The sequence below is a fragment of the Corythoichthys intestinalis genome, chromosome 15 (assembly GCF_030265065.1).
Source record: "Corythoichthys intestinalis isolate RoL2023-P3 chromosome 15, ASM3026506v1, whole genome shotgun sequence".
Lineage (NCBI taxonomy): Eukaryota > Metazoa > Chordata > Actinopteri > Syngnathiformes > Syngnathidae > Corythoichthys > Corythoichthys intestinalis.
In genome coordinates, this window is record NC_080409.1 from 11,392,954 (window position 1) to 11,417,917 (window position 24,964).

Consider the following 24,964-nt stretch of genomic DNA (forward strand, 5'->3'; position numbering starts at 1 on the left):
TGAAAGGCAGCACACAATCATTCAAAATGTCACCACGACTCGTGGCATAATATCAGTAAGTACGTGGGGAAACAGGATTGAAATCAAGCAGTACCTAATCTAAGAACGGAGAAGAAGAGCAGCCAGAAGATACAGAGGATGGGAGCCAAGATGACCTGATGGATGGCAGCTCTGTGGATGCGCTGGTTGAGCTTGGTTGGAACGTACGCATAGTAGATGTTGTAGCGGTCAACCATGTGCTTTAGGATCACATACAGCAGACCTGGATATCGGATTTAGATGACAGAACTTCAGTTGTTATTTGGAAAACCTTGAAGTTGTTACATTTATCATTAAAGCACCCAGTGGGACATCATAACACAATTAGCAGTTATATGTTAAGTCCACGACCGCATATCGTTTTTTTGAAGTTGGACAGCATCAGGATATCGGTCGGTCGGCTATATTATCTGACAACTCTACTTAAAATGTTGAGTTTTTTCAAATTTACTTTACATGTTCTTTGAACTACTTTAGTCCAGTTTACTTTGAATGTTGTGTTTACATCCAAATGTAATCAAATTCTACACATGAAAGACACGTGACAGTGTAGCACGTAAAAGTAAGTGAAGTGCAAATACAGTGCCTTGCAAAAGTATTCGGCCCCCTTGAATCTTGCAACCTTTCGCCACATTTAAGGCTTCAAACATAAAGATATGAAATTAATTTTTTTTGTCAAGAATCAACAACAAGTGGGACACAATCGTGAAGTGGAACAACATTTATTGGATAATTGAAACTTTTTTAACAAATAAAAAACTGAAAAGTGGGGCGTGCAATATTATTCGGCCCCTTTACTTTCAGTGCAGCAAACTCACTTCAGAAATTCAGTGAGGATCTCTGAATGATCCAATGTTGTCCTAAATGACCGACGATGATAAATAGAATCCACCTGTGTGTAATCAAGTCTCCGTATAAATGCACCTGCTCTGTGATAGTCACAGGGTTCTGTTTAAAGTGCAGAGAGCATTATGAAAACCAAGGAACACACCAGGCAGGTCCGAGATACTGTTGTGGAGAGGTTTAAAGCCGGATTTGGATACAAAAAGATTTCTCAAGCTTTAAACATCTCAAGGAGCACTGTGCAAGCCATCATATTGAAATGGAAGGAGCATCAGAACACTGCAAATCTACCAAGACCCGGCCGTCCTTCCAAACTTTCTTCTCAAACAAGGAGAAAACTGATCAGAGATGCAGCCAAGAGGCCCATGATCACTCTGGATGAACTGCAGAGATCTACAGCTGAGGTGGGAGAGTCTGTCCATAGGACAACAATCAGTCGTACACTGCACAAATCTGGCCTTTATGGAAGAGTGGCAAGAAGAAAGCCATTTCTCAAAGATATCCATAAAAAGTCTCGTTTAAAGTTTGCCACAAGCCACCTGGGAGACACACCAAACATGTGGAAGAAGGTGCTCTGGTCAGATGAAACCAAAATTGAACTTTTTGGCCACAATGCAAAACGATATGTTTGGCGTAAAAGCAACACAGCTCATCACCCTGAACACACCATCCCCACTGTCAAACATGGTGGTGGCAGCATCATGGTTTGGGCCTGCTTTTCTTCAGCAGGGACAGGGAAGATGGTTAAAATTGACGGGAAGATGGATGCAGCCAAATACAGGAACATTCTGGAAGAAAACCTGTTGGTATCTGCACAAGACCTGAGACTGGGACGGAGATTTATCTTCCAACAGGACAATGATCCAAAACATAAAGCCAAATCTACAATGGAATGGTTAAAAAATAAACGTATCCAGGTGTTAGAATGGCCAAGTCAAAGTCCAGACCTGAATCCAATCGAGAATCTGTGGAAAGAGCTGAAGACTGCTGTTCACAAACACTCTCCATCCAACCTCATTGAGCTCGAGCTGTTTTGCAAGGAAGAATGGGCAAGAATGTCAGTCTCTTGATGTGCAAAACTGATAGAAACATACCCCAAGTGACTTGCAGCTGTAATTGGAGCAAAAGGTGGCGCTACAAAGTATTAACGCAAGGGGGCCGAATAATATTTCACGCCCCACTTTTCAGTTTTTTATTTGTTAAAAAAGTTTAAATTATCCAATAAATTTTGTTCCACTTCACGATTGTGTCCCACTTGTTGTTGATTCTTGACAAAAAATTAAAATTTTATATCTTTTTGTTTGAAGCCTGAAATGTGGCGAAAGGTTGCAAGGTTCGAGGGGGCCGAATACTTTTGCAAGGCACTGTAATTAAAACATCTCTAAGTCCTGGTCAACACGCAAAACATCACTGAGGATTGTTTGAATACAGCAGTTTGATCATTAGTCAAATATCGAAGCATGTGATGAACGTGAATTAATCATTCATTAGTCAATGTTTTTTTTTTTTTAACCTGTCCTGTTCAGCTGCTTGACACGGAGAATTGGAATCTGAGTGTCCTAATGACTGAACAGCTTTAATGTATCACTTATAAGTGTAGATGTGTTGACATCCTATTCTACGCTGCCTGATTGCTAATCCTGGGACCGATAGTTTGTGTGTGTCTAGTTGCACCCAGTCATCCATGAATCCCATCAGATGTATGATAGTCCTGCAGACAAGTGGAAATGCTGCGCGGGCGCTGCCCCAGGGCCACAGCTCCTCCCAAGCCAACACGGGGGGTGAGCCAGCGCAGCACATCCCTCCTCCCGCAGCTCCAGTAAATGGGCTAAAGTCATACCCCAAGGACCCAGGGTGGTCCCCAGGACCATCCGCGCCCCCATTAACTGGCCTTCAGGTATGCCTTTTCAGGGTTGATTAGTGGAATGTATTGCTTTATCAATGTGGTTGGGACCTTCATTTGTGTTGCATTGAATGAATTGTGTCCAAACTTTTGGCTTGTCCTGTATATTGTATATACAGTGAGAAGAGCAGAGGTATTTGCACCCCTTGTGATTTTGCAAGTTCACCCATTTAGAAAATTGGTAGAGCTCTGAAATTTCAATCACAGATGAATTTCCACTCATAGTGAATCTAAAAAACAAATCCAGAAATCACATTGTATGATTTAAAAAAAATAATTTATTTGTGATTTACTGGGGTTCATAAGGATTTGTAATCCCTGAGAATCAGCAATAATAATGACGCTCATACAGTTGTCAGTCCCCCTGAAAAAAAGTACACCTTTACCCCATGAGTTACCACCCGCCCACCACCTGTTTGAGATCAATGTTCTCACCTGTGCACCCCACAACTGCTACCATGCGCAAGACCAGAGAGCTTTCGAAAGACAACACAGAAAAAAATTGCTGAGCGCTGAAAAGTTGGAAAAGGCTATGGGACAATTGGAAAGCAGCTTGGTGAGAATAAATCAGCAGTTGCAGGTATTGTTAGAAAACGGAAAAGGCTAAACATGACAGATACTCTACCTCGGACTGGGGCTCAATGTAAAATTTCTCCTCGTGGGGCATCACTCAAAAGAAGAATGAGTACAATCCCAAGAACACCATCCCCACTGTGAAGTATGGGGGTGGAAACATCATGTTTGGGACTGCTTTTCCGCAAAGGGAACGACTGTACTGTGTAAAGCAGAGGCTATATGGTGAAATGTATCGTCAGATTTTGAGCCATAACCTCCTTTCCTCAGTCAGAGACTTGAAGATTAGTCGTGGCTGGACTTCCAACGTGACAATAGTCTGAAGCACACAGCCAAGCTGACCAAAGATTGGCTGCGTAAAAAGCATATCAAGGTTCTAGCCAGTCCCCAGAATTTAATAAGATAGAAACTCTTTGGAAGGAGCTGAAACTTGACAGATCTAGAGAATATTTGTGTGGAGGAATGGGCCAAAATCCCTGTTTCCATAAGTGAAAACCTGGTGAAGAATTACAGAACGCGTCTGACCTCTGCAATTGCAAACAAAGGCTTCTGCACTAAATATTAGAACTGATTTTCTCAGAGGTAAAAATACAAATACAGTACAAATACCCCAGTAAATTACCAATAAATTATTGAAAAATCATACAATGTGAGTTCTGGATTTTTTTTTTTTTAGATCATGTCCCTATAAGTGGGAATGTACCTATGATTGAAATTTCAGACCTCTACCTATTTTCTAAGTGGGTAAACTTGCAAAATCACAAGGGGTGCAAAAATATCTAAACATATATATTTTAATATACTTACATACATACACAGATCTGAGTCAATATTCAAAGAAAGAACCAGAAAATAAATTGACTGCTCAATTTGATCAGTTTTGCCCATTATTGGTTTTTACTCCCTAATCTTGCTTGTACTCGTGTTGCTGCCTCTAGTGCTCAATTACGGTATAGTTGCTCGGGGCTTATCGATTGCTTCCGAGGCATGAAAATGAAAATTTAAAGTTTGAAAAAAAACGAAAACAAACAAAAGTAACGAGTAATGCAGGCAGCAATTTGAGAAGTAGTGGAGTAAAATGTAGTGAAAAGTAAAAAGTAGTGAAAAGTAGGGGTGCACGATATCCATTTTTTGACACCGATATCGATATCTTCTTGCTCCCCAAGGCCGATACCAATACGATAACCGATAATATGTCTATAATTTTTCAATGTATATTTATCTGAGTTTTTAAACACCTGTAGGTCAAAAATCTAGTGGTTGATTCAGCATAGATTTGCCTTTGACCAAACCAGAATTTTCATGATGACATGAACATTATTATAATGAACAAAACAAAGACAAGAACAGCTTTGACTTCAAAAAAGTGGTCATATTAATTTTTTCAAATAAATATAATTCGAGTCAATCACAATCAAGCAGTCAATATCATTGACGATGTGTTCCCTTGAACAATGAGAACTGATCTAAAACAAACATAAACCCAACATGTATTGTGTTTTGTCAGCAGATAAAACATTTGGTGCAATAGGAGAGGAGACTTTTGTCGTCTTGGTCCATGAAACAACTTTCTTAACGTGGCAATTATAGAACAGCAAGCCTATCAATAACCGAAAGGCCTCTCAAGAACTTGTAAACATAACACTGTAAAATGCAAAATTTGCTAATTTCCATAGTAAGGTTTATAATAGGGCTGTCAAAATTATCGCGTTAACGCGCGGTAATTAATTTTTTTAATCTATCACGTTAAAATATTTGATGCAATTAACGCACATGTCCCGCTCAGACAGTATTCTGCCTTTTGGTAAGTTTTACAGCAAAGCTTTTTGTGCTAACAGCGAACTCTTGTGGTCGCTTTGCGACATGGTTTATTGTGTTCTTGCCAGTTCAATATGGCTGCAGGACGTCTCGGGCTGACTTCTACGTTGTAATGTTGTGCTTATATGATCCTTGGACAAGATTTGTCCGTAAGTATGGTTGTTGTAAATAATGCACATATTATGTTAGTAAGCGAAATGTTATATTTTTTGTATGAGACTCTTTTTGTTTATGTTTTGTGAACCTGTATAGCGTGCTAAGCTAACGTTGTTGCTAATGCAATGCTTGTGTACTTTTTTTTGGTAGTTTTACGACGGTCTAAAGAGGACAATGGTTTGAGGCCATTTTATAAATAAATCAGATGAAAAAGAAAGAAGTCTGATTATTATGGCGTCGTTCACTAGCTGTCTAGCTTTGGAAAAAGTAGACGCTTCGGAGTGAGGACAGCATAGACAGATTTAAATGACAGTAGAGTGAAATGCCCACTACAGTCCTTATATACCGTATGTTGAATGTATATATCCATCTCGTGTCTTATCTTTCCATTCCAACAATTTATTTTACAGAATATACAGTATAATTTACAGAAAAACATGGCATATTTTATAAATGGCTTGAATTGCGATTAATTGCGATTAATTACGATTAATTAATTTTTAAGCTGTAATTAACTCGATTAAAAATTTTAATCGTTTGACAGCCCTAGTTTATAACTAACTCATTGAAGGAAAAATACAGCCTGTAGAACACTAACAAAACTTTGCATACTCGCAAAACAGGAGTGGAAACAAACGCTTACATCCCAATCCGACACCGTGCCAAAAATATTATTAATAGGCCCGATAATACATAATGTTATTGGAGTTATTGGGATGACGTCATAATTTCTATTATGGGACCGATAATTATCGTGCACCTCTAGTGAAAAGTAAAAAGTACCACTTCATATTTGTACTCAAGTAAAGTACAGCTACACATAAATGTAGTTCAGTACAGTAAGGAAGTATTTTCACTTCAGTACATTCCATCACTGCGTCTTCCCCAGTCCCTCCAAAGTGAGAATGACAGTAAATTTGACAAAACGGTTAAGTCTGTAGCTGAGATAGCAGCCAGTGTGGGCGTCTGGCGCTAAAAACATGGTTTGTCATAGTGTCTGGGACCAGGGCAGAAAATTCACAGTCTGCACTCGACTGACAGACAGAAGAGAAGATTGAGGTTAGGGTTGAGACAGACACACACGGGGTGAAGTGAGGGTACAAGGCAATGTGAAGTTTAGCGCGTTTCACTCACCAAAGGGTGTAATAATAGGACAAGTGATGCTGTAGGTCACACTGACAGAAAAGATACACATGGTCCAAGCGTACTCCAGGCCAAATTGGAACTCGTAGGTCTGACTCTGCAAGCACAGAAAAATGTGACCCCAATCTGGAATACTCGGTAAAGACTGAAAAAGAGGCTCACCCGTTTGACATGAATACGCTCAGCCTGAGATTTTGCAAAGCAAAGACGAAGGCCGTACACCATCAGCGCGGGGATGCGAAGCAGCTCCATGGCGGTGCCGATGAGCCCGGAAGTGATGACGTAGTTTACAAAGAAAGCGCCGTTGTCCGGGAGAAAAACACACCTGCACGTACAAAAAAAAAAAAGTCCATCATGGATGTTTTAGAAATAAAGAACATTTGAATACATGGACAGGTTTGGCATCTTACTGGAATTTGACATCCTTTTCATCTAGAAAGTTGACATCAAAAAGCCAAGTGAAGAACAGGTCCAGACTAGAGAGGACACATACGAAGTAAGCAGCAATGTTTATTTGGAGAACACAGACAAAAAAGAAAAAAAAAAGTACTTTTGCTGCATTTGTGGGCGTACCTGGAGAGACCGAGCGAAGGCAGGATAAGGACCATAAAAACCAGAAGTAAAAAACACTTGTGCATGGTGACCTGGTTCTCCCCGGACCTGAGAAAATCAAATTCAACAACTTTCAACAACTTTAGCTACCACAGCAACAATAACAAATATGAATATTGTTTTTATGGTTGAAAATTTCACTGTCAGCATCAAAAGTAGGGGTGGAAAGTGGGAACTTCTGGGTAGCTCACGATACGAATCGGGATGCAAGGCTCACGAGGACGATGATCTCACGATACCAAAAAAAAAAAAAACTAGCAAAAAGTATGGAATCACCAGTCTCGGACGAGCACTCACTCAGACATTTTATTATGTAGAACAAAGTCAGATAAAAAGCTTGAAAAAATAATGAATTACTGTAGTTCAAAATTGCAACTCCTTGGCATTCAGAAACACTAAAAGTAATGAATAAAAGACATTGTGGTGGTCAGTAAATGTTACTTTTATAGAGCAAGTGCAGGGAAAAAAAATATAGAATCACTCCATTCTGAAGAAAAAAAATGGAATCACTCTATTTTGAGTAGAAAATACAGACACACCCAGTCAATTTCCTTTCCTTAATTGGGCCCCTGCCTCAGATTAGATCTGCTCTATAGTCAGCAGTTAAAAACAGTGCAGTTATCACACCTTGGAGGGCTGCTGGACCAAGTGGATTCACAAGAATCATGGATCCCACAAGAGAGATGTCAAAGATGTGGGCTGTTCACAGTCAGCTGTATCAAATCAAATCTGGACCACGTACAAACAGCATGGCAAGGTTGTTAAAGTTAAGTGTACTGGTAGACCGAGGAAGACATCTAAACGTCATGACAAACAACTAAAGGAGGAGGCAGAAGATGTACAACAAGACAAATGAAGAATAAATGGGAGAAAGCTGGAGTCAAGGTATGTGACAGAACTGTGCAAAATAGACAAATGAAGAATCAATGGGAGAAAGCTGGTGTCAAGGTATGTGACAGAACTGTGCAAAATCGCCTAAAGGAAATGGGATTTTCATGCAGGGAAGCTAAAAGGAAATCCTCATTGACACTTAAACAGAAAAGAACAAGACTGCAATGGGCTAAGGAGAGGCAATCATGGACTGTGAACGACTGGATTAAGGTTATTTTCAGTGATGAGTCAAGAATCGGCATTGGACAAGATGACGATGCTGGAACTTTTGTTAGGTGCCGTTCCAGCAAGATTTACAAAGATGACTGCCTGAAGAAAACATCAAAATTCCCTCAGTCCTTGATGATAAGGAGGTTCATCGCAGGCAAAGGCACTGGGGAGATGGCTGTGGTTAAATATTCAATATATGCACAATTTTACATCGAAATTTTAGCCAGCTTTATTATCCCTTCAGTTGAAAATATGTTTGTCATTTTCCAAGATGACAATGCATCATGTCACAGAGCTAAAACTGTTAAAGCATTTCTTGGAGAAAGACTCATCCAGTCAATGACGTGGCCTGCAAATAGACCCTACCCACGTGACGTCACAACTCAGCTCTCCTGAATGGTACCGCCCAATTGTCCGTCAAAACATAGTGTTAACCTGTTACGGCTACGTACATTCCTCCTATTTACGGCGTGTTTTTCTGCTCCTTAACATTAATAATCAAAATGGTGAAGGCGTGTGTGGCTGTTGGTTGCACTAACAGAGAAGATGGAAGGAGAGACTTGAAATTTTACCGTATTCCGAGGGATCCAAAGAGGAGAGCGAAATGGACGGCTGCAATTCGACGTGAAAACTGGGCACCAAAAAATCACCACAGACTATGTAGTAGTCATTTTATATCCGGTAAGATGCATTTAAGATATACTTAGAGGGTTTTGGGCTGACAAATAACCACAATTAAGATCATTGCTAGGCTAATCGCCGACAACATACACGTATGTATGTAGTGAGAGTGCTATCGCTAAACCATATAAACATTAAAAGCCTTAACTCCATTGACAAACGACATGAAATACATTAGACTTGACAGTGGATGTTAGCAATAACAAAAGATTTTGAATTGAAAATTTCGTAACTCACCTTTCCAAGCACAAGATAGATTCCTGCCGAATTTTCGTGGACGAGGACCTGTTTCACCCAACCAGCAACAAAGTATTTATAAGCCTCCAAGCTCTTGAAGTTTTTCAAATTTTCGTGAGAATAGGCTGATTTTGTGTGGACAAGATAATTGTAAATATCAGCGTAGCAGATGTCAGGCAGACAGAGCGAAGACAGTGGGTCGAAAAACATCGATTTGGGCATCAAATATGGATCTGGCGACTGTATAGAACGAAGCTTTTCCACATAACGCCTTTTATGCAACACATCCAGTGAGTTTACGGCATCAGAAAGCACCGGTGTTCTGCCAAAATATCCTACATCGGCGAAACGTCCTACATTGGTCGAATTTGACACCTAAAGTACTACCGTGCGCTCTAAACTTGTTTTGTTTGGATGCATACAGGAATAATGTACTGAAAAAATGCCTGCAGAAAATACTTAAATGTAGTTATATCAAATAATGACGGTTTAAATACGCTACGTGTCTAATGTGGTCAACTGGTTCAAAGCTAACACAAAAAAACACAATGGTTAAAAGTATGAGAGGGTAATACATGCAAAAAGTATCTTTGAGGCAGTGAAAAGGTTCTAAATAACTAAATAAAAACAAAAATAGTGAGTACTCGCCGCTTCTAACCGATGTGCGCATGCGTGTGGATGCATGCGCAAGCGCCCTGAGCATTGTGTAGGACGTTTCGCCGCGTAGTAAGGAATGGCCGAACACCGGGTCTTCCATGAAATGCATTTTAAATTCCTCGATCAATTGAAACCAATGCTAATACAGAGACAAAATGACGGACAAGTGGGCGGAACCATACAGCGAGCACGTGGTTTTGTGACGTCGGTGGGTAGGGTCTATAGCCCAGATCTCAAACCTATTGAAAACCTGTGGTGGAAATTGAAAACAATTGTCCACAGCAAGGATGATCTGGCAACTGCAATCAAAAAGAGTTGGCACCAAATTGATGAAGAATACTCATCAAGTCCATGCCTCAGAGACTGCAAGCTGTCATAAAAGCCAGAGGTGGTGCTACTAAATACTAGAGATGTGTTGTGATTGGTATTTCTTCGTTTGTTTCTCATGATTCCATATATTTTTCCTCAGAATGGAGTGATTCTATATTTATTTCCCTGCACTTGCTCTATAAAAATAACATTTACTGACCACCACAATGTTTTTATTCATTTCTTTTAGTGTTTCAGAATGCTAAAGAGTTGCACTTTTGAACTAATTCATTATTTTTTCAAGCTTTTTATCTGAGTTTGTTCTACATAAAAAAATGTCTGAGTGAGTGCTCGTCCGTGACTGGTGATTCCATACTTTTTGCTAAGGGTTGTATCTTTATCTTTCTGTTGTTATTTGGAATCTGGGAATCATGAGTAGACGTCCAATCTGTGTGAACTGAGAGGGGGCCATGCCTCCAACTTCAAACGGATTGGACGTCTATGGCCATCAGTGGCAGCCAATGCCATTCAATGATAGGCCTGTCGCAATAACAAATTTTAGTAGGCGAAAAATTGTCTCATATGTTATTGCCGATATGCGATATTATCTAAATTTTTTTTTAACCAATTCAACCACTGATGTAGTGACATCCATATATCCTGATAAATCACCCATTCAAATGCAATAAATTGATATTCTTAAATGACACAAACTATATTAAAAATAATACATATTAAAAAAAAAAAAAACAATCCATAACGAGTCATTTGAAAGCGACAGTGCTATGAAAAAGTATCTGAACCTTTCGGAATTTCTCACATTTCTGCATAAAATCACCATCAAATGTGATCTGATCTTTGTCAAAATCACACAGTGTCTGCTTTAACTAAAACCACCCAAACACTTACAGGTTTTCATATTTTAATGAGGTGTATGCAAACAATGACAGAAGGGGGAAAAATAAGTAAGTGAACCGTCACATTTAATATTTTGCCCCCCCCCGGCAGCAATAACTTTCACCAGACGCTTCCTGTAGCTGCAGATCAGTCTGGCACATCAATCAGGACTAACTTGGCCCATTCTTCTCTAAAAAAAAAAAAACTGCTGTAGTCCAGTCAGATTCCTGGGATGTCTGGCATTAATCGCTCTTTAGGTCATGCCACAGCATCTCAATGGGGTTCAAGTCTGGACTTTGACTTGGCCACTCCAGAATGTGTATTTTGTTGTTTTGAAACCATTCTGAAGTTGATTTATGTCTGTGTTTTGGATCATTGTCTTGTTGCAGCATCCATCATCTTTTTAGCTTTAACTGTCTGACAGAAGGCCTCGGGTTTTCCTGCAAAACATCCTGATAAACGTTTGAATTAATTCTTCCATTAATGATTGCAAGTTGTCCAGTCCCCGAGGAAGCAAATCAGCCCCAAATCATGAGGCTCCCTCCAACCATGCTTCAAGATGGGGATGAGATGTTGATGTTGGTGAGCCGTCTCATTTTTCCTCCACACATGATGTTGTGTGTTACTCCTAAACAATTCAACTTTGGTTTACTCAGTCCACAAAATATTTTGCCAAAACTTCTGTGGACTGTCCAAGTGCCTTTTTTTGCGAACATTAAACGGGCAACAATGTTTGTTTTTTTTTTGGGTTTTTTTTTTTGACAGCAGTGGCTTCCTTCGTGGAGTCCTCCCATGAACACCATTCTTGGCCATAGTTTTACATGTAGTTGATGTGTGCACAAAGATTTTAGACTGTGCCAGTGATTTCTGTAAGTCTTGAGCAGACACGCTAGGGTTCTTTTTTTTTTACCTCTCTGAGTATTCTGTGCTGAACTCTTGGCGTCATCTTTGGTGGACGGCCACCCCACGGGAGAGAAGCAACTCTCTCAATTTGTAGACAACTTCTCTGACTGCCGACTGATGAACATCCAGACATTTAGATATGGTTTTGTATCCTTTCCCAGTTTTATACAAATCAACAATCCTTGATCGCAGGTCTTCAGACAGCTCTTTTGACCGAGCCATGATGCACATCAGACAATGCTCCTCATCAAGACATTTCTTACCAGGTGTGTGTTTTATAGTGGGCAGGGCAGCTTTAAACCACTCAACAGTGATTGGGCACACACCTGACCTAATATGTTTGATAAAAATTGGTTTCAATTGCACTTTAAGTTTCCTTGGGCAGACGGTTCACTTACTTATTTTTCCCCCTTCTGTCATTGTTTGCATGCTATCCTCATTAAAATATGAAAACCTATAAATGTTTGGGTGGTTTTAGTTAAAGCAGACACTGTATTTTCATCTGTGTGATTTTGACAAAGATCAGATCACATTTAATAGTGATTTTATGCAGAAATTTGCTGTTCATACAACTGTAATATTGTTCAGCTGTACCTGATGTCGTGGTTAGGGAGCGTAAATATCTCAAAATGACTACTACATCATGAAAACTCACGCCATGCCATGTCAGCTGACATATTATGGAGATGGCGGGCTCATTAGCAAGAGCTAGGCTTTTCACTTCAGTAAACAGTTGATTTGCATTTGGTCCTTCACACATCACGCCTGCACAACACGTTTGTGGGGGTGGTTATGTAAAGATGGGGCGCTCATAGGTGTTGCATGAGGTTGTCTCTCCGTGTGCAGCTGCTCCGCTCCGCCTCCCGCCACACGGCGACTGCTGTGCATATCGTTATCCTCGCGTAGAGATCTCTATGACAACCCTTCCCAGAATAACAGAGCACAGGGAAGGGGCAAGCGTATCAAGAGCAACAGGGTGTAAGAGGCAGGAAAACAAGTGACTGGGGTTGAAAAAGCACAAGGGCCTTCGGGCAGGATGAGATATTAAGATTCTGCTGAGAATTAGAATGAGTTTGTGACTAGTAGACGTCCAATCCGTTTGAAGTGGGAGGGATGGCAGCGAATGAATGAATATGGCCGTCAGTGGCTGCCAGTGTCGACCAAAGAATTCATTTTTAAGCATTTCCTGTCATTTCCTGTTGATTTTCCTCCACTTCCTTTTCGTTTTGCGACATTTACGGGTCACTTCCTGTTTATTTTGAGTTACTGAAAAGGAAGAATGTCCTCACATGAATAGGAAATGATTCAAAACCAACATGCAGTAACCTGTACAGGGTCTCTGCATGGCAGTGTTGACAAAATATTTTCGTTATCGTTCTTGTCGACAAACAATTTTTTTCATAACGATGACGTCATGATGACAAGCTAAACACGTGGCCAGGGAGACTAGAACATAATGAGACAAATGCCAGTTTTCGTCTGAAGAGACGAAAATGCGACAGTTTCTGTCATACAGTATATAAACAATGTAGTGCAGTGTTTAGGGTGTGTCACTCATGTGAGATGTGCTGCGACTCAACCTCCTCACCGGAGGTTAGGATACGTCTCAACCTAGACTGCGCTCCATCTCGCTTGTTTGGAAACACGGTAAGATTTGTTCTCTTATCTTGGCAAGAGAGAATATGCAATGTGGCTTTAGCCTTTATAGGTCTGTGGTGAGTCATCATCAGACGCTAAATGTAACTCCTAGCGTTAGCGTAGCATTCGCATTAGCTTCAGAATGGCGAGCGTCCTCTTAAAACACTGGCCAGTTTAAAGCAGAGCCACTTGGCTTTTCTGGTTAGTAAGTCTAGAGGAAAGCCAGTTGGCAAAATGGCATTTACCGTAATTTTCGGACTATAAGCCGCTTTTTCCCTTCAATTTGGAATCTTGCGTCTTATAGTCCAGTGCGGCTTATTTGTTGATTTATTCGGGTTAATAGTTAACACTTCATTTGACAGCGGCACCGTAAAACTACAATAAAACAGTCATAATTGACATTGACATTACACTATCATGGGCATTATTAAATGCTTGTGACAGATGTCATTGAGTGTCATGCGGAAAATTATGTTACTAACTCCTTTTATGTCCAGCCAGGCAATGAGTTCATTTTGGGGCAATTCACATCATTTCCATTTGATTTTCGGGCACTTCCTTTTCCTTTTGGTCATTTGCGGGTTCCTTCCTGTTGATTTTGGGTTACTGACAAGGAAGTGACTCAAGAATGTCCCCAAATGAATAAGAAGTATCTCAAAATCAATAGGCGGTAGCTTGTAAATGGCCTAAAATGAACAGGAAGAGACATATTAATGCCCACAAAAGACCGGCTGTTAGTGCGCTGGTTTTAATGCCATTGACGGCGCTAGCTGTCCTATCCAGTCAACATGATTTGCATATCTAGCGACATAAATGGCAGCCAATGCTAGGCAATGAGTAATTTTTGAGGCCTTTCATGTCATTTCCTGTTGATTTTCAGTCACTTCCTTTTCCTTTTGGGGCATTTACGGGTCACTTCCTATTGATTTTGGGTTACGGAAAAGGAAGAATGTCATCAAATTAGTAGGAAGTGACTCAAAATCAATAGGAAGTACCCTGTAAATACCCAAAAATGAACAGAAAGTGACCTGTAAATGCTCATTGCCATTGACGGTACTAGACATCCAATCCAGTCAAAATGAATGGGATGTCTAGCACCGTAAATGGCAGCCAGTTAGCTAACGTATTCTAAAGGAAAATTTTGGTAGAAACCTGTTGGTTTCTTTTGTTTTTTATAAACAGTGACACCTTTATAAAACGATGTATTGAATCTTGGTGCGAACATATCGATAACTTTTGGGCACAAAATACGGCGATAAATCACCTTTTCGATATATTGTCACACTCCGAATGCTAAGTACCTGGTCCAGTGGGACTCAAAGACGGCCGAATAGTAGACAATAAAGGGCAGCAGGACTGAAAACACCCACAGCAGGAGGGTTGGGAAGAACTGAGTGATGATAGGACTCTGTTGGACAGAGAGAGAATGAAGATGCATCCATTTGGACAACTCGCAGCTACAGTGTATCACAAAAGTGAGTATACCCCTCGCATTTCAACAGATATTTAAGTATCTTTTCATGGGACAACACTGACAAAATGACACTTTGACACAATGAAAGGTAGTCTGTGTGCAGCTTGTTTAAAAGAGTTAATTTATTTTACCCTCAAAATAACTCAAAATATAGCCATTAATATCTAAACCCCTGGCAACAAAAGTGAGTATACCCCTTAGAAACTACATCCCTAAATTTCCAAATTAAGTACTACTTGCCATTTTCCCTCCAAAATGTCATGTGACTCGTTAGTGTTACTAGGTCCAGGTGTGCATAGGGAGCAGGTGTGTTCAAATTTGTCGTGTAGCTCTCAAACTCTCCCATACTGGTCGCTGAAAGTTCCAACATGGCACCACATGGCAAAGAACTCTCTGAGGATCTTAAAAGATGTATTGTTGCGCTACATGAAGATGGCAAAGGCTACAAGAAAATTTGCCAAAACCCTGATACTGAGCTGCAGCACAGTGGCTAAGATCATCCAGCATTTTAAAAGAGCAGGGTCCCCTCAGAACAGGCCTCGGGTTGGTTGTGCAAAGAAGTTGAGCGCACGTGCTGAGCGTCACATCCAAATGCTTTCTTTGAAAGTTCGTCACAGGAGTGCAGTCAGCATTGCTGCAGAGATTGAAGAGGTGGGGGTGGGGGGGGGGGGGGGGTCAGCCTGTTAGTGCTCAGACCATACGCCGCACTCTACAACAAATTGGTGTGCATGGCTATCACCCCAGGAGGAAACCTCATCTGAAGACGGTACACAAGAAAGCCCGCAAACATTTTGGTGAAGACATGTCAACAAAGCACATACATTACTGGAACCATGTCCTAGGGTGTAATTGAGGCGAGGATAAATTTGTTTGATTCCGATGGTCTCAAGCATGTGTGGTGGCGACCAGGTGAGGAGTACAAAGATAAGTGTGTTATGTCTATAGTCAAGCATGGTGGTGGGAATTTCATGGTCTGGGGCTGCATTAATGCTGCAGGTGTTGGAGAGTTACATCCATTGAGGGACACATGAACTCCAACATGTAATGTGAAATACTGCAGCAGAGCATGATCCCCTCCCTCCAGAAACTGGGTCGCAGGGCAGTGTTCCAGCATGACAATGACCCCAAACACACCTCCAAGATGACCACTGAAGAGGCTGGGGGTAAAGGTGATGGACTGGCCAAGCATGTCTCCAGACTTCAACCCAATAGAACATCTTTGGGGGATCCTCAAGCAGAAGGTGGAGGTGCGTCTCAAAGTCTCAAAAATCAGGCAGGTCCGCAACGTCGTCATGGAGGAGTGGAGGAGCATTCTAGTGGCAACCTGTGAAGCTCTGGTCAACTCCTTGCCCAGGAGAGTAACGGCAGTTCTGGATAATAGTGGTGGCCACACAAAATATTGACAGTTGACATGTTGTATGTTAATATTGTCAACTTTTACTAAGGGGTGTACTCACTTTTGTTGCCAGGGGTTTAGATATTAATGGCTATATAAGTTATTTTGAGCGGCAAATAAATTAACTGTATAATATAAGCTGCACACAGACTACTTTTCATTGTGTCAAAGTGTCATTTTGTCAGTGTTGTCCCATGAAAAGATATACTTAAATATCTGCAGAAATGCGAGGGGTGTACTCAATTTTGTGATACACTGTATAATCCCACCCGTATCTGACCTTCAGGCTCTCCACAGGCCTGGTGACATTAAACTTGTCGATGGTGTTGACGATGATAGCAGGAGTGGTGAGGAAGAAGAGCAGCAGAAAGAGGAGGATGTTGAGCAGGACGCAGCGAAGCCACCAGCGAGATCCGCAGACTGACAGGTTTTCCCTGTGTGGGAAGAAGGATGGATAATGAGCTCAACATTTATCGTGCAAACTAAGACAGGTCTCATCTCTATGGAGGACCAAATGGGAGAGAATGAAATATATAACATCATCCAATGCCAGGCAATGACTTAAACGGGTAGTTCAGAATTTTTGAAATTTTCAAGTTAGCAGGGCTTTAATTAGTCGGTGGAGTTGGTTTCAACAAATTCCGTGTAGTTTGTTAGTTATTTGCTAGTTGCAGGGCTCCGGAGTGGCTAAGCTAGTGCGAGTCAATGGTGCTTGCTAGCATGCCAATAAAAACGATATTAACAGATCTAACATTGTCAAATCAATTGAAAATTTTCATACAATTCTTGACATGCAACATAAACATGGTCAATCTCCACAGCGACACTCACCCAGCCCCAGCCCCCACCCGTTTCAGGACCTAGGACCCCCCACCCCCCCAATTCACCATAGAGGAGCCTCATGTGAGGCATGTCTTATAGTCAGTGAACCCCAGGAAGGCTGCTGCGCCGGACGGAGTACCAGGGAAACTTCTGCAGGATCTTCAACCTCTCCCTGTCCCAAGCAGTCATCCCAACCTGCCTGAAATCCGCTACCATCATCCCGGTTCCCAAAAAGACCAGTATCTGGCCCAAATGACTACAGCCCCGTTGCCCTCACCCCAATAATTATGAAGTGCTTCGAGAGGCTGGTTCTCCGGCACATCAAGGACAGTCCCCCCCCCCCCCCCCCCCCCCCCCCCCGTTTGCATACCGGGCCAACAGATCCATAGAGGATGCCATCACCACAGCTCTGCACAATGTGCTGAGTCACCTGGAACAGCAGCAGAGCTATGCCAAGATGCTCTTTGTGGATTATAGTTCTGCATTTAACACCATCATCCCAGACATTCTTATTACAAAGCTAGACATCCACCCCCCTCACATGCTCGTGGATCAAGGACTTCTTGTCCAACAGAACCCAGACTGTGAGACTTGGCCCCCACCATTTTTCCACACGCACACTGAGCACCGGCTCACCACAGGGCTGCGTGCTGAGGCCCCTCCTGTACTGCCGCTACTCCTACGACTGCAGTCCAATCCACAGGAGCAACACCATCGTCAAGTTTGCTGATGACACCACAGTGGTTGGAATAATCTCACAGGAAGATGAGGCACCAGACAGAGAGGAAGTCCACAAACTCTCAGACTGGTGCTCTGACAACAACCTGGTTCTGAACACCACCAAAACCAAAGAGGTCATCATGGACTTCAGGAGCAACAGTACTGACCCGCCGCCCCTGTATATCAACGGCGAGTGTGTGGAGAGGGTCCACACCTTCAGGTTCCTGGGAGTCCAGATCTCAGATGACCTCTAATGGACAGCAAACATAAAAGCTATCATAAAGAAATCTCAGCAACGTCTGCAATTCATACGAGTCTTCAGGAAGAACAAGCTGGATAGGAAGCTGCTGCTGGCCTTCTACCACTCATCCATTGAGAGCCTGCTAACATACTACATTTCCACCTGGTACGGGTGCTGCACTGCTGCAGATGGAGAAGCTTCACAGGACAGTCAAGATAGCGCAGAGGATCATTGGCTGTCCTCTCCGCTCCCTGATGGACATCTACTCCTCTCGGTGCAGAGCTCTAAACATCCTCAAGGACAGCTCACATCCTGGTTTCCAGCTGTTTGAACTGCTCCCCTCTGGGAGACGCTATAGGTGTTTAAAAGCAAGAACAGACTGAGGAAGTTTGTTTGCTAAAGCCGTCTCCACCCTTAACAGAGATATGTAACACACATCACCCAATGTCCAATATTCATTTAGATGCAATATACTATGCAATACTTACTAAGTGCAATTTTCAATGCCTCACTGTCAACTGCCGCTACTTAACTTCTATTCACACATATTCTATGTGTAATACTTATTTACGTGCAATATTAATGTGCAATATTCAATGACTTCACTGTCAACTGCTGCTACTTCACTTGAATTATTTGCACTGCCTGAACATAGGACTACTTAATACACATTTTATATTTTTTTTTAGATTTTATACTTTTATTCTTGCATGCATTCTTGAAATCTGCTGTTGAGATTCCGCATTGATTCCTCATCTGAGCTGGAATATTGTGAATTCCATCCTGAATTCACCAAAGTTACTAAAATGGCACACTGTTTACTTGCTCAAGAACATTGTCTGGCAGTGGTACCGCTTGGTCATGTCTGCCAATCTGCAGATATTCCAGTTTTGTGTGTCAGTGTGGTCAACAGTAGATTTCAAGAATGCATTCACGCAGGCGGACGCCAATTAAAGAACATAATTTTATAGTTTCTCAAATGGCATGTTTTAAGGTTCTACAGTGAAGAAAAAAAGTTCTTCTACTTAGAAATCATGGAAGGGTCTGAAATTTTCACCGTAGGTGCATGTACACTGTGAGAGAGAGAATCTAAAAAAAAATCCAGAAATAATTTTTTAACCATTTATTTGTGTGATACAGCTGCAAGTAAGTATTTGAACAGCTGTTTATCAGCGAGAGTTCTGACCCTGAAAGACCTGTTAGTCTGCCTATTAAAAGTCCACCTCTACTCCATGTCTTATCCTGAATCAGATGCACTTGTTTGAGGTCGACTGCAGCATAAAGACACCTGTCCACCCCATACAATCAGTAAGACTCAATCTTGTAACATGGTCAAGACCAAAGAGCTGTCCAAAGACATCAGAAACAAAATTGTTCACCTCCACAAGTCTGGAAAGGGCTACGGCGGAATTGCCAAGCAGCTTGGTGAAAAAAGCTCCACTGTTGGAGCAATCATTAGGAAATGGAAGAGCTAAACATGACGGTCAATCTCAAACAGAGTCGAGCTACATGTAAGATATCACCTCGTGGGTCTCACTGAAGAAAGGTGAGAAATCAGCCCAGAACTACACGACAGGAGTTGTTCAATGACCTGAAAAGAGCTGGGACCACTGTTTCCAAGGTTTTCTGTTGGTAATACACTAAACGTCATGGTTTGAAATTGCATGGCACGGAAGGTTCCCCTGCATAAACCAGCAATGTCAAGGCCCGTCTTAACTTTGCCTATGACCATTTGGATGATGCAGAGGAGTCATGGGAGCAAGTTATGTGGTCAAATGAGAGTAAAATATAATTTTTTGGTCATAATTCCACTAACCGTGTTTGGAGGAAGAAGAAGCTTTGGGGCTGTTTTTTCTGCACATGGGACAAGATGAGTGCACTTTATTAACTCATTTGCTCCCCAAAATGTATAAATACGTTTGATTTTTAATTGTTTCAGTGTCCAAAAGACGTATAGCATTTTTTTCACAAGCGACATCTCTAGGTTCTGATTCAACATAGCTCCAAAGCACAAAGCTGAAAATCCATTTTAAAGCAATAAAACTGGCCACTGGAGGGCAGTAGCGTATTTGGTTAGACCCCTAATCCGATTCACCGGAACAAATGGCAGACCGCACGACCGGGGTGCAGGCGGAAGGTGACCGAATGAACGTCCAGGATGCCAGGCGGCGGACGACTGAGCAGAACAACCGGGACCAGCAGTGCAGCGGAAGATGCCGTTGAGTCCGTGCTGGAAAGACTAAAAAAAATCCATCTTTATGAGACAGACGATGAGGGAAAAGTTTACCCCGGCCGTTTCAGCCACAACAGCGTCATCTCTCAGTTAGTTATGTGTAAATAAACTGTTACTTTGCGATCAAAAGCTCCATTTGTCTTGTTGTTTATGTTATTTTGTAAAAGGAAAACATTATTCAGATGTTTGGGATGTAACTAAAGCAAAAAATAGCTGTGTGAAAGTCAAAGTTATGTTTGAAATGTATGCGTTTACAAAAAGCTCAATTTCTGTTTTTTTTCATCAGAAATTGGAAAATTGCTCAAACTAAGCTACTTTCTAAAGCTGATTTCTAAAGAATGGAAAAAGTACTAACTAAACTAACTTCTTTTTCCCTGCTGAAAGAAGAGAGTCTAATCTTTCTTTTGGTGGGTTCCATGTTTATATAGCAATAGAACCGAATTTTCTGTGGGCCTTGCAAAATCAGTCAAAATCCAGTAAAACGGCCGGGAACGAAGGGGGTTGCATCGGTGATAATGGCTGGGAGTGAATGAGTTAAAGAGAGGATGACTGGGGCCCTGTATTGTGAGATTTTGGGGAACAAGCTGCTTCCTTCAGTCAGAGCATTGAATATGGGTTGTGCCTCGGTCTTCCAACATGACAACGGCACGAAGCACACAGCCAGGAAAACCAAGGAGTGGCTTTGTAAAAAGCATAACAAGGTTCTAGCATGGCCTAGCCATACCTAAACCCAATAGAAAACCTCTGGAGGAAGCTCAAACTCCGTGTTTCTCAGCGACAGCCGAGAAACCTGACTGATGGGTGGGCCAAGATCTCTCTTGCAGTATGTGCAAACCTGGTGAAAAACTAGAGGAAACATTTGACATCTGTAATTGCAAACAAAGGTTACTACACCAAATATTAACATTCGTTTTCTCAGGTGTTCAAATACTTATTTGGAGATGTATCACACAAATAAATCGTTAAAAAAAATAATACATAGTGATTTCTGGACTTCTCTTTTTAGATCATCTCTCTCACAGTGAACATGCACCTACGATGAAAATTTCAGACCCCTCCATCATTTCTAAGTAAATACCAGGGTGCTCAAATACTTATTTTCTTCACTGTAATTACTATGAATAAAATATGTTTCTTTTATAACTCTTGGTTTTATTGGATTGTCAAAAAGTTGTGTTTGGGTCACCTTGTTGTTGTTGTACTTGCAGTAGCTGTATGCATCCACTAGATTAAGTTCCGCTAAAGGGATTGTCATGTCATGATTAACCAGTATTGATCCATACATAAGGCTTATCTGATCATAAGGTGCACTATCGGCGTTTGGGGAAGGCTTTTAGGTGCGCCTTAGAGTGCGGAAAATACGGCAATTAAATATTCACACATTGCCTCCAGAGGATGTCATATATTGTTTGAATCACCAGGTTTGAATAGAACGACACTTTATGTTAAACTCTACCACTGACCAGATGATGTCACTGGGAGCAGGAGCGTAGCTGATGCCCCACTGGTGTGACTGAACCACTGTGCTGATACTGGACTGCTGGGGTCGGCGTCGGCAGCGCACGCAACTGTAGTCCTTGACAATTCTACAAAACACAAGTGTTACAATTAGTGCTGTCAAATTTATCACGTTAACGGGCGATAATTAATTTTTTTAATTAACCAAGTTAAAATATTTGACGCAATTAACGCATGCACGGAATAACCCGTTCATGCATTGCCTCAAACAGTTTACAATGACGCCGTTTTAGCACATTGAGAGCAAAAAGGCAGAAAAATGCGAGTGGACACAGGCTTTCAGTGGACCGCGCCTTTTATTGGCTTAAGCTTTGGCAACTCTTTCACAAGAATATAAGTATTGCGGCAAACGATGTGTGGAAAAATGACAGGAGACAATCTTTTTCTTAACACGCTTAATTGAACACAACGTAGAACATACTGTATAATATTTGCAGCCACCACTGACAGTCATAGTTGCCCAACTTCCCATCATGCATTTGGGTGGAACAGTTAAGTTGCGGCAGTATCATTTAGTTAAAGCACAACAAAAATAATATTCCTATCTCTCAAAAAATATTGTTAACAAAAAGAAAAGCACTCAATGCAAAGGGAACTGGCACTCCCTATCAAAATAGCTATGCAAAAAAATACACATAAAACTTACTCAAAGTTCGCCTTGGCTAGATCTCTAATTAATTTAGAACTCGCCATTGACACCTTGTGGTGTATTTCAATCACAGCCTTACATAGGTAAAGACACTGTGGAATAACGGCAGGGAGCCCATGTGACGTCCTGCTCGGCGACGTCAACAATGGCGAGCTATTACTTTGTTTTTTGATTGAAATTTTTACAAATTTTATTAAAATGAAAACATTAAGAGGGGTTTTAATACAAAATTACTATAACTTGTACTGAATTTTATCTTTTAAGAACAACAAGTCTTTCTATCCGTGGATCCCTTTAACTGAAAGAATGTTATTAATGTTAATGCCATCCTGTGGATTTATTGTAATAATAAACAAATACAGTACTAATGACAGTATGTTGAATGTTTATGTCCGTCTTGTGTCTTATCTTTCCATTCAAACAGTAATTTACAGAAAAATATGGCGTATTTTAGAGATGGTCTGAATTGCGATTAATTACGATTAATAAATTTTTAAGCTGTGAGTAACTCGATTAAAAATTCTAATCATTTGACAGCCCTAGTTACAATCCATTTGTTCAGAACCATAGCAAAACGTCCATTGAACTCACACAGCGGTCATCCTCTCATCACGAAATGTGACAAAAGCAATGCCCAGCCTCTTCATGTAGATACGGTTCTTCTCAGCATTGAATTCATCTGTCCATTTCTCTTCTAACTCGCTGTAGTATTGTTCTGCATCCACCTGCAACATTAGTGAAGACTTGCTGGGAAGCATATTGACATTACATTTGAACTGCAGCGCCATCCAGTGGAATTCAACTCTCGGTGAATTGCAAGTCAACTCGAGCACTTCAAGTACCTTTTCAAAGCCACAAATGTCACAGCAGAATATCTGCGCACACGGGTGGGTTTTCATCATGATCTTTCCCTCCTTTTGGGATTTGGTGGCAAAGTATAGTCTGCCTTTCATCGCCTTGCGCCTGTAAAACCAAACAAATCATTGGAATTGGGATTGTAAATAATGAATGCATCTTAAATAGTGACTTTACCTCTCCAAGTCCAGCCTGGTTAGTTTGTTGATGTCAAAGCAGAACCGGATGTCGGTGACGGTGCAACTGGGATAAGCCTCACTAGCCAAAGGAAGGAAAAGTAAAACATTTTTGCATCATTGATAGGTGGAGTCTTATGCAAATTATGCTTTTAATTGGGATGAAGAAGGGAAATATGTTTACTGTAAGTGTTTGGTAATCAATCCTGGGTCTGAAATTTCTCTCGGTATGGATGTGATCATCAGTGTTCTTGCAACCTAGGACACAAATTGCACAGGGAATACCATTAAGGCAGATTGGCGGGGGCCTAATCTGGCCCGCGGGGTTTCACGCAGTAGCTCATTTCTACAGTACAACTCGCATGTTCTTACTTTGACATCTTCGCCGTTAAACCGAAGATTTGTGTGCTCAAGTGCGTGAACTACTGCATAAAATGGAACTGACATCTAGCACTGCCAATGAGTTAAAAAGGAAGTGACCCAAAAATGCCCCGAATCCAACAGGAAGTAACCCAAAATCAAAAAGAAGGAACCTGGATATGAACCAAAATCAACAGGAGCTGACCAATGAACAGGAAGGGGCCCATAAATACCCTTAAAATCGACAGGAAATGATCCGAATATACAGGAAGTCACCCTAGAAAGCCCCAAAATTGGCAGGAAGTGACCCGAAATCAACACGAAGTAACCTGCAATGCCCCAAAATAAACAGGAAGTGACCAATGAACAGGATGTGGCCCAGATATGCCTTAAAATCAACAGGAAAGGAGCCAAAATACATAGAAAGTTACCCCGCAATGCCCGCAAATGTACAAGAAGTGAGTTGAAATCAACATGAAGTAACCTGGAATGCCCCAAAATAAACAGGAAGTGACCAATGAACAGGATGTGGCCCAGATATGCCTTAAAATCAACAGGAAGGAGCCAAAATACATAGAAAGTTACCCCGCAATGCCCCCAAATATACAAGAAGTGAGTCAAACTCAACAGGAAGTAACCTAGAAATGCCTCAAATTCAACAGGAAGTGATCAAAAATATATAGGGAGTCATCCCGGAATGCTAAAAAATGTACAAGTGAACCGAAATCAACAGGAAGCGACCAATGAACCGGAAGTGGCCCGGAAATGCACTAAAATCAACAGGACATGATTAAAATTTTACAGGAAGTCACATTGGAATGCCCCAAAATGTACAGGAAGAGACCCGATATCAACAGGATGTAACCTGGAAATGCCCCAAAAAACAACAGGAAGAGACCAATGAACAGGAACTGGCCCGGAAATGCTCTTAAAATAACCAGAAGTGACCCGGAAATGCAGTAAAATTAAGAAAAAAAAAAAATCACCCAAATATACAGGAAGTCACCCCG

At 41.3% G+C, this 24,964-nt stretch overlaps 1 protein-coding gene across 2 annotated transcripts in view; it reads right to left on the reverse strand.

Moving 5' to 3' along the window:
• tmem63c (transmembrane protein 63C) overlaps positions 1–24,964 on the reverse strand; it is a 95,940-nt gene that overhangs the window by 11,849 nt on the left and 59,127 nt on the right. For both annotated transcript variants that reach the window (XM_057859656.1, XM_057859655.1), the window contains exons 9-20: positions 23,779–23,852; positions 23,596–23,676; positions 23,406–23,526; positions 23,155–23,288; positions 21,860–21,982; positions 16,661–16,814; positions 14,812–14,918; positions 7,049–7,135; positions 6,886–6,951; positions 6,638–6,800; positions 6,467–6,572; positions 95–262 (exon numbers count right to left, since the gene is read on the reverse strand). In XM_057859656.1, the coding sequence (XP_057715639.1) occupies positions 95–262; positions 6,467–6,572; positions 6,638–6,800; positions 6,886–6,951; positions 7,049–7,135; positions 14,812–14,918; positions 16,661–16,814; positions 21,860–21,982; positions 23,155–23,288; positions 23,406–23,526; positions 23,596–23,676; positions 23,779–23,852 (1,384 nt within the window). The remainder of the gene's footprint in view (positions 1–94; positions 263–6,466; positions 6,573–6,637; positions 6,801–6,885; positions 6,952–7,048; positions 7,136–14,811; positions 14,919–16,660; positions 16,815–21,859; positions 21,983–23,154; positions 23,289–23,405; positions 23,527–23,595; positions 23,677–23,778; positions 23,853–24,964) is intronic.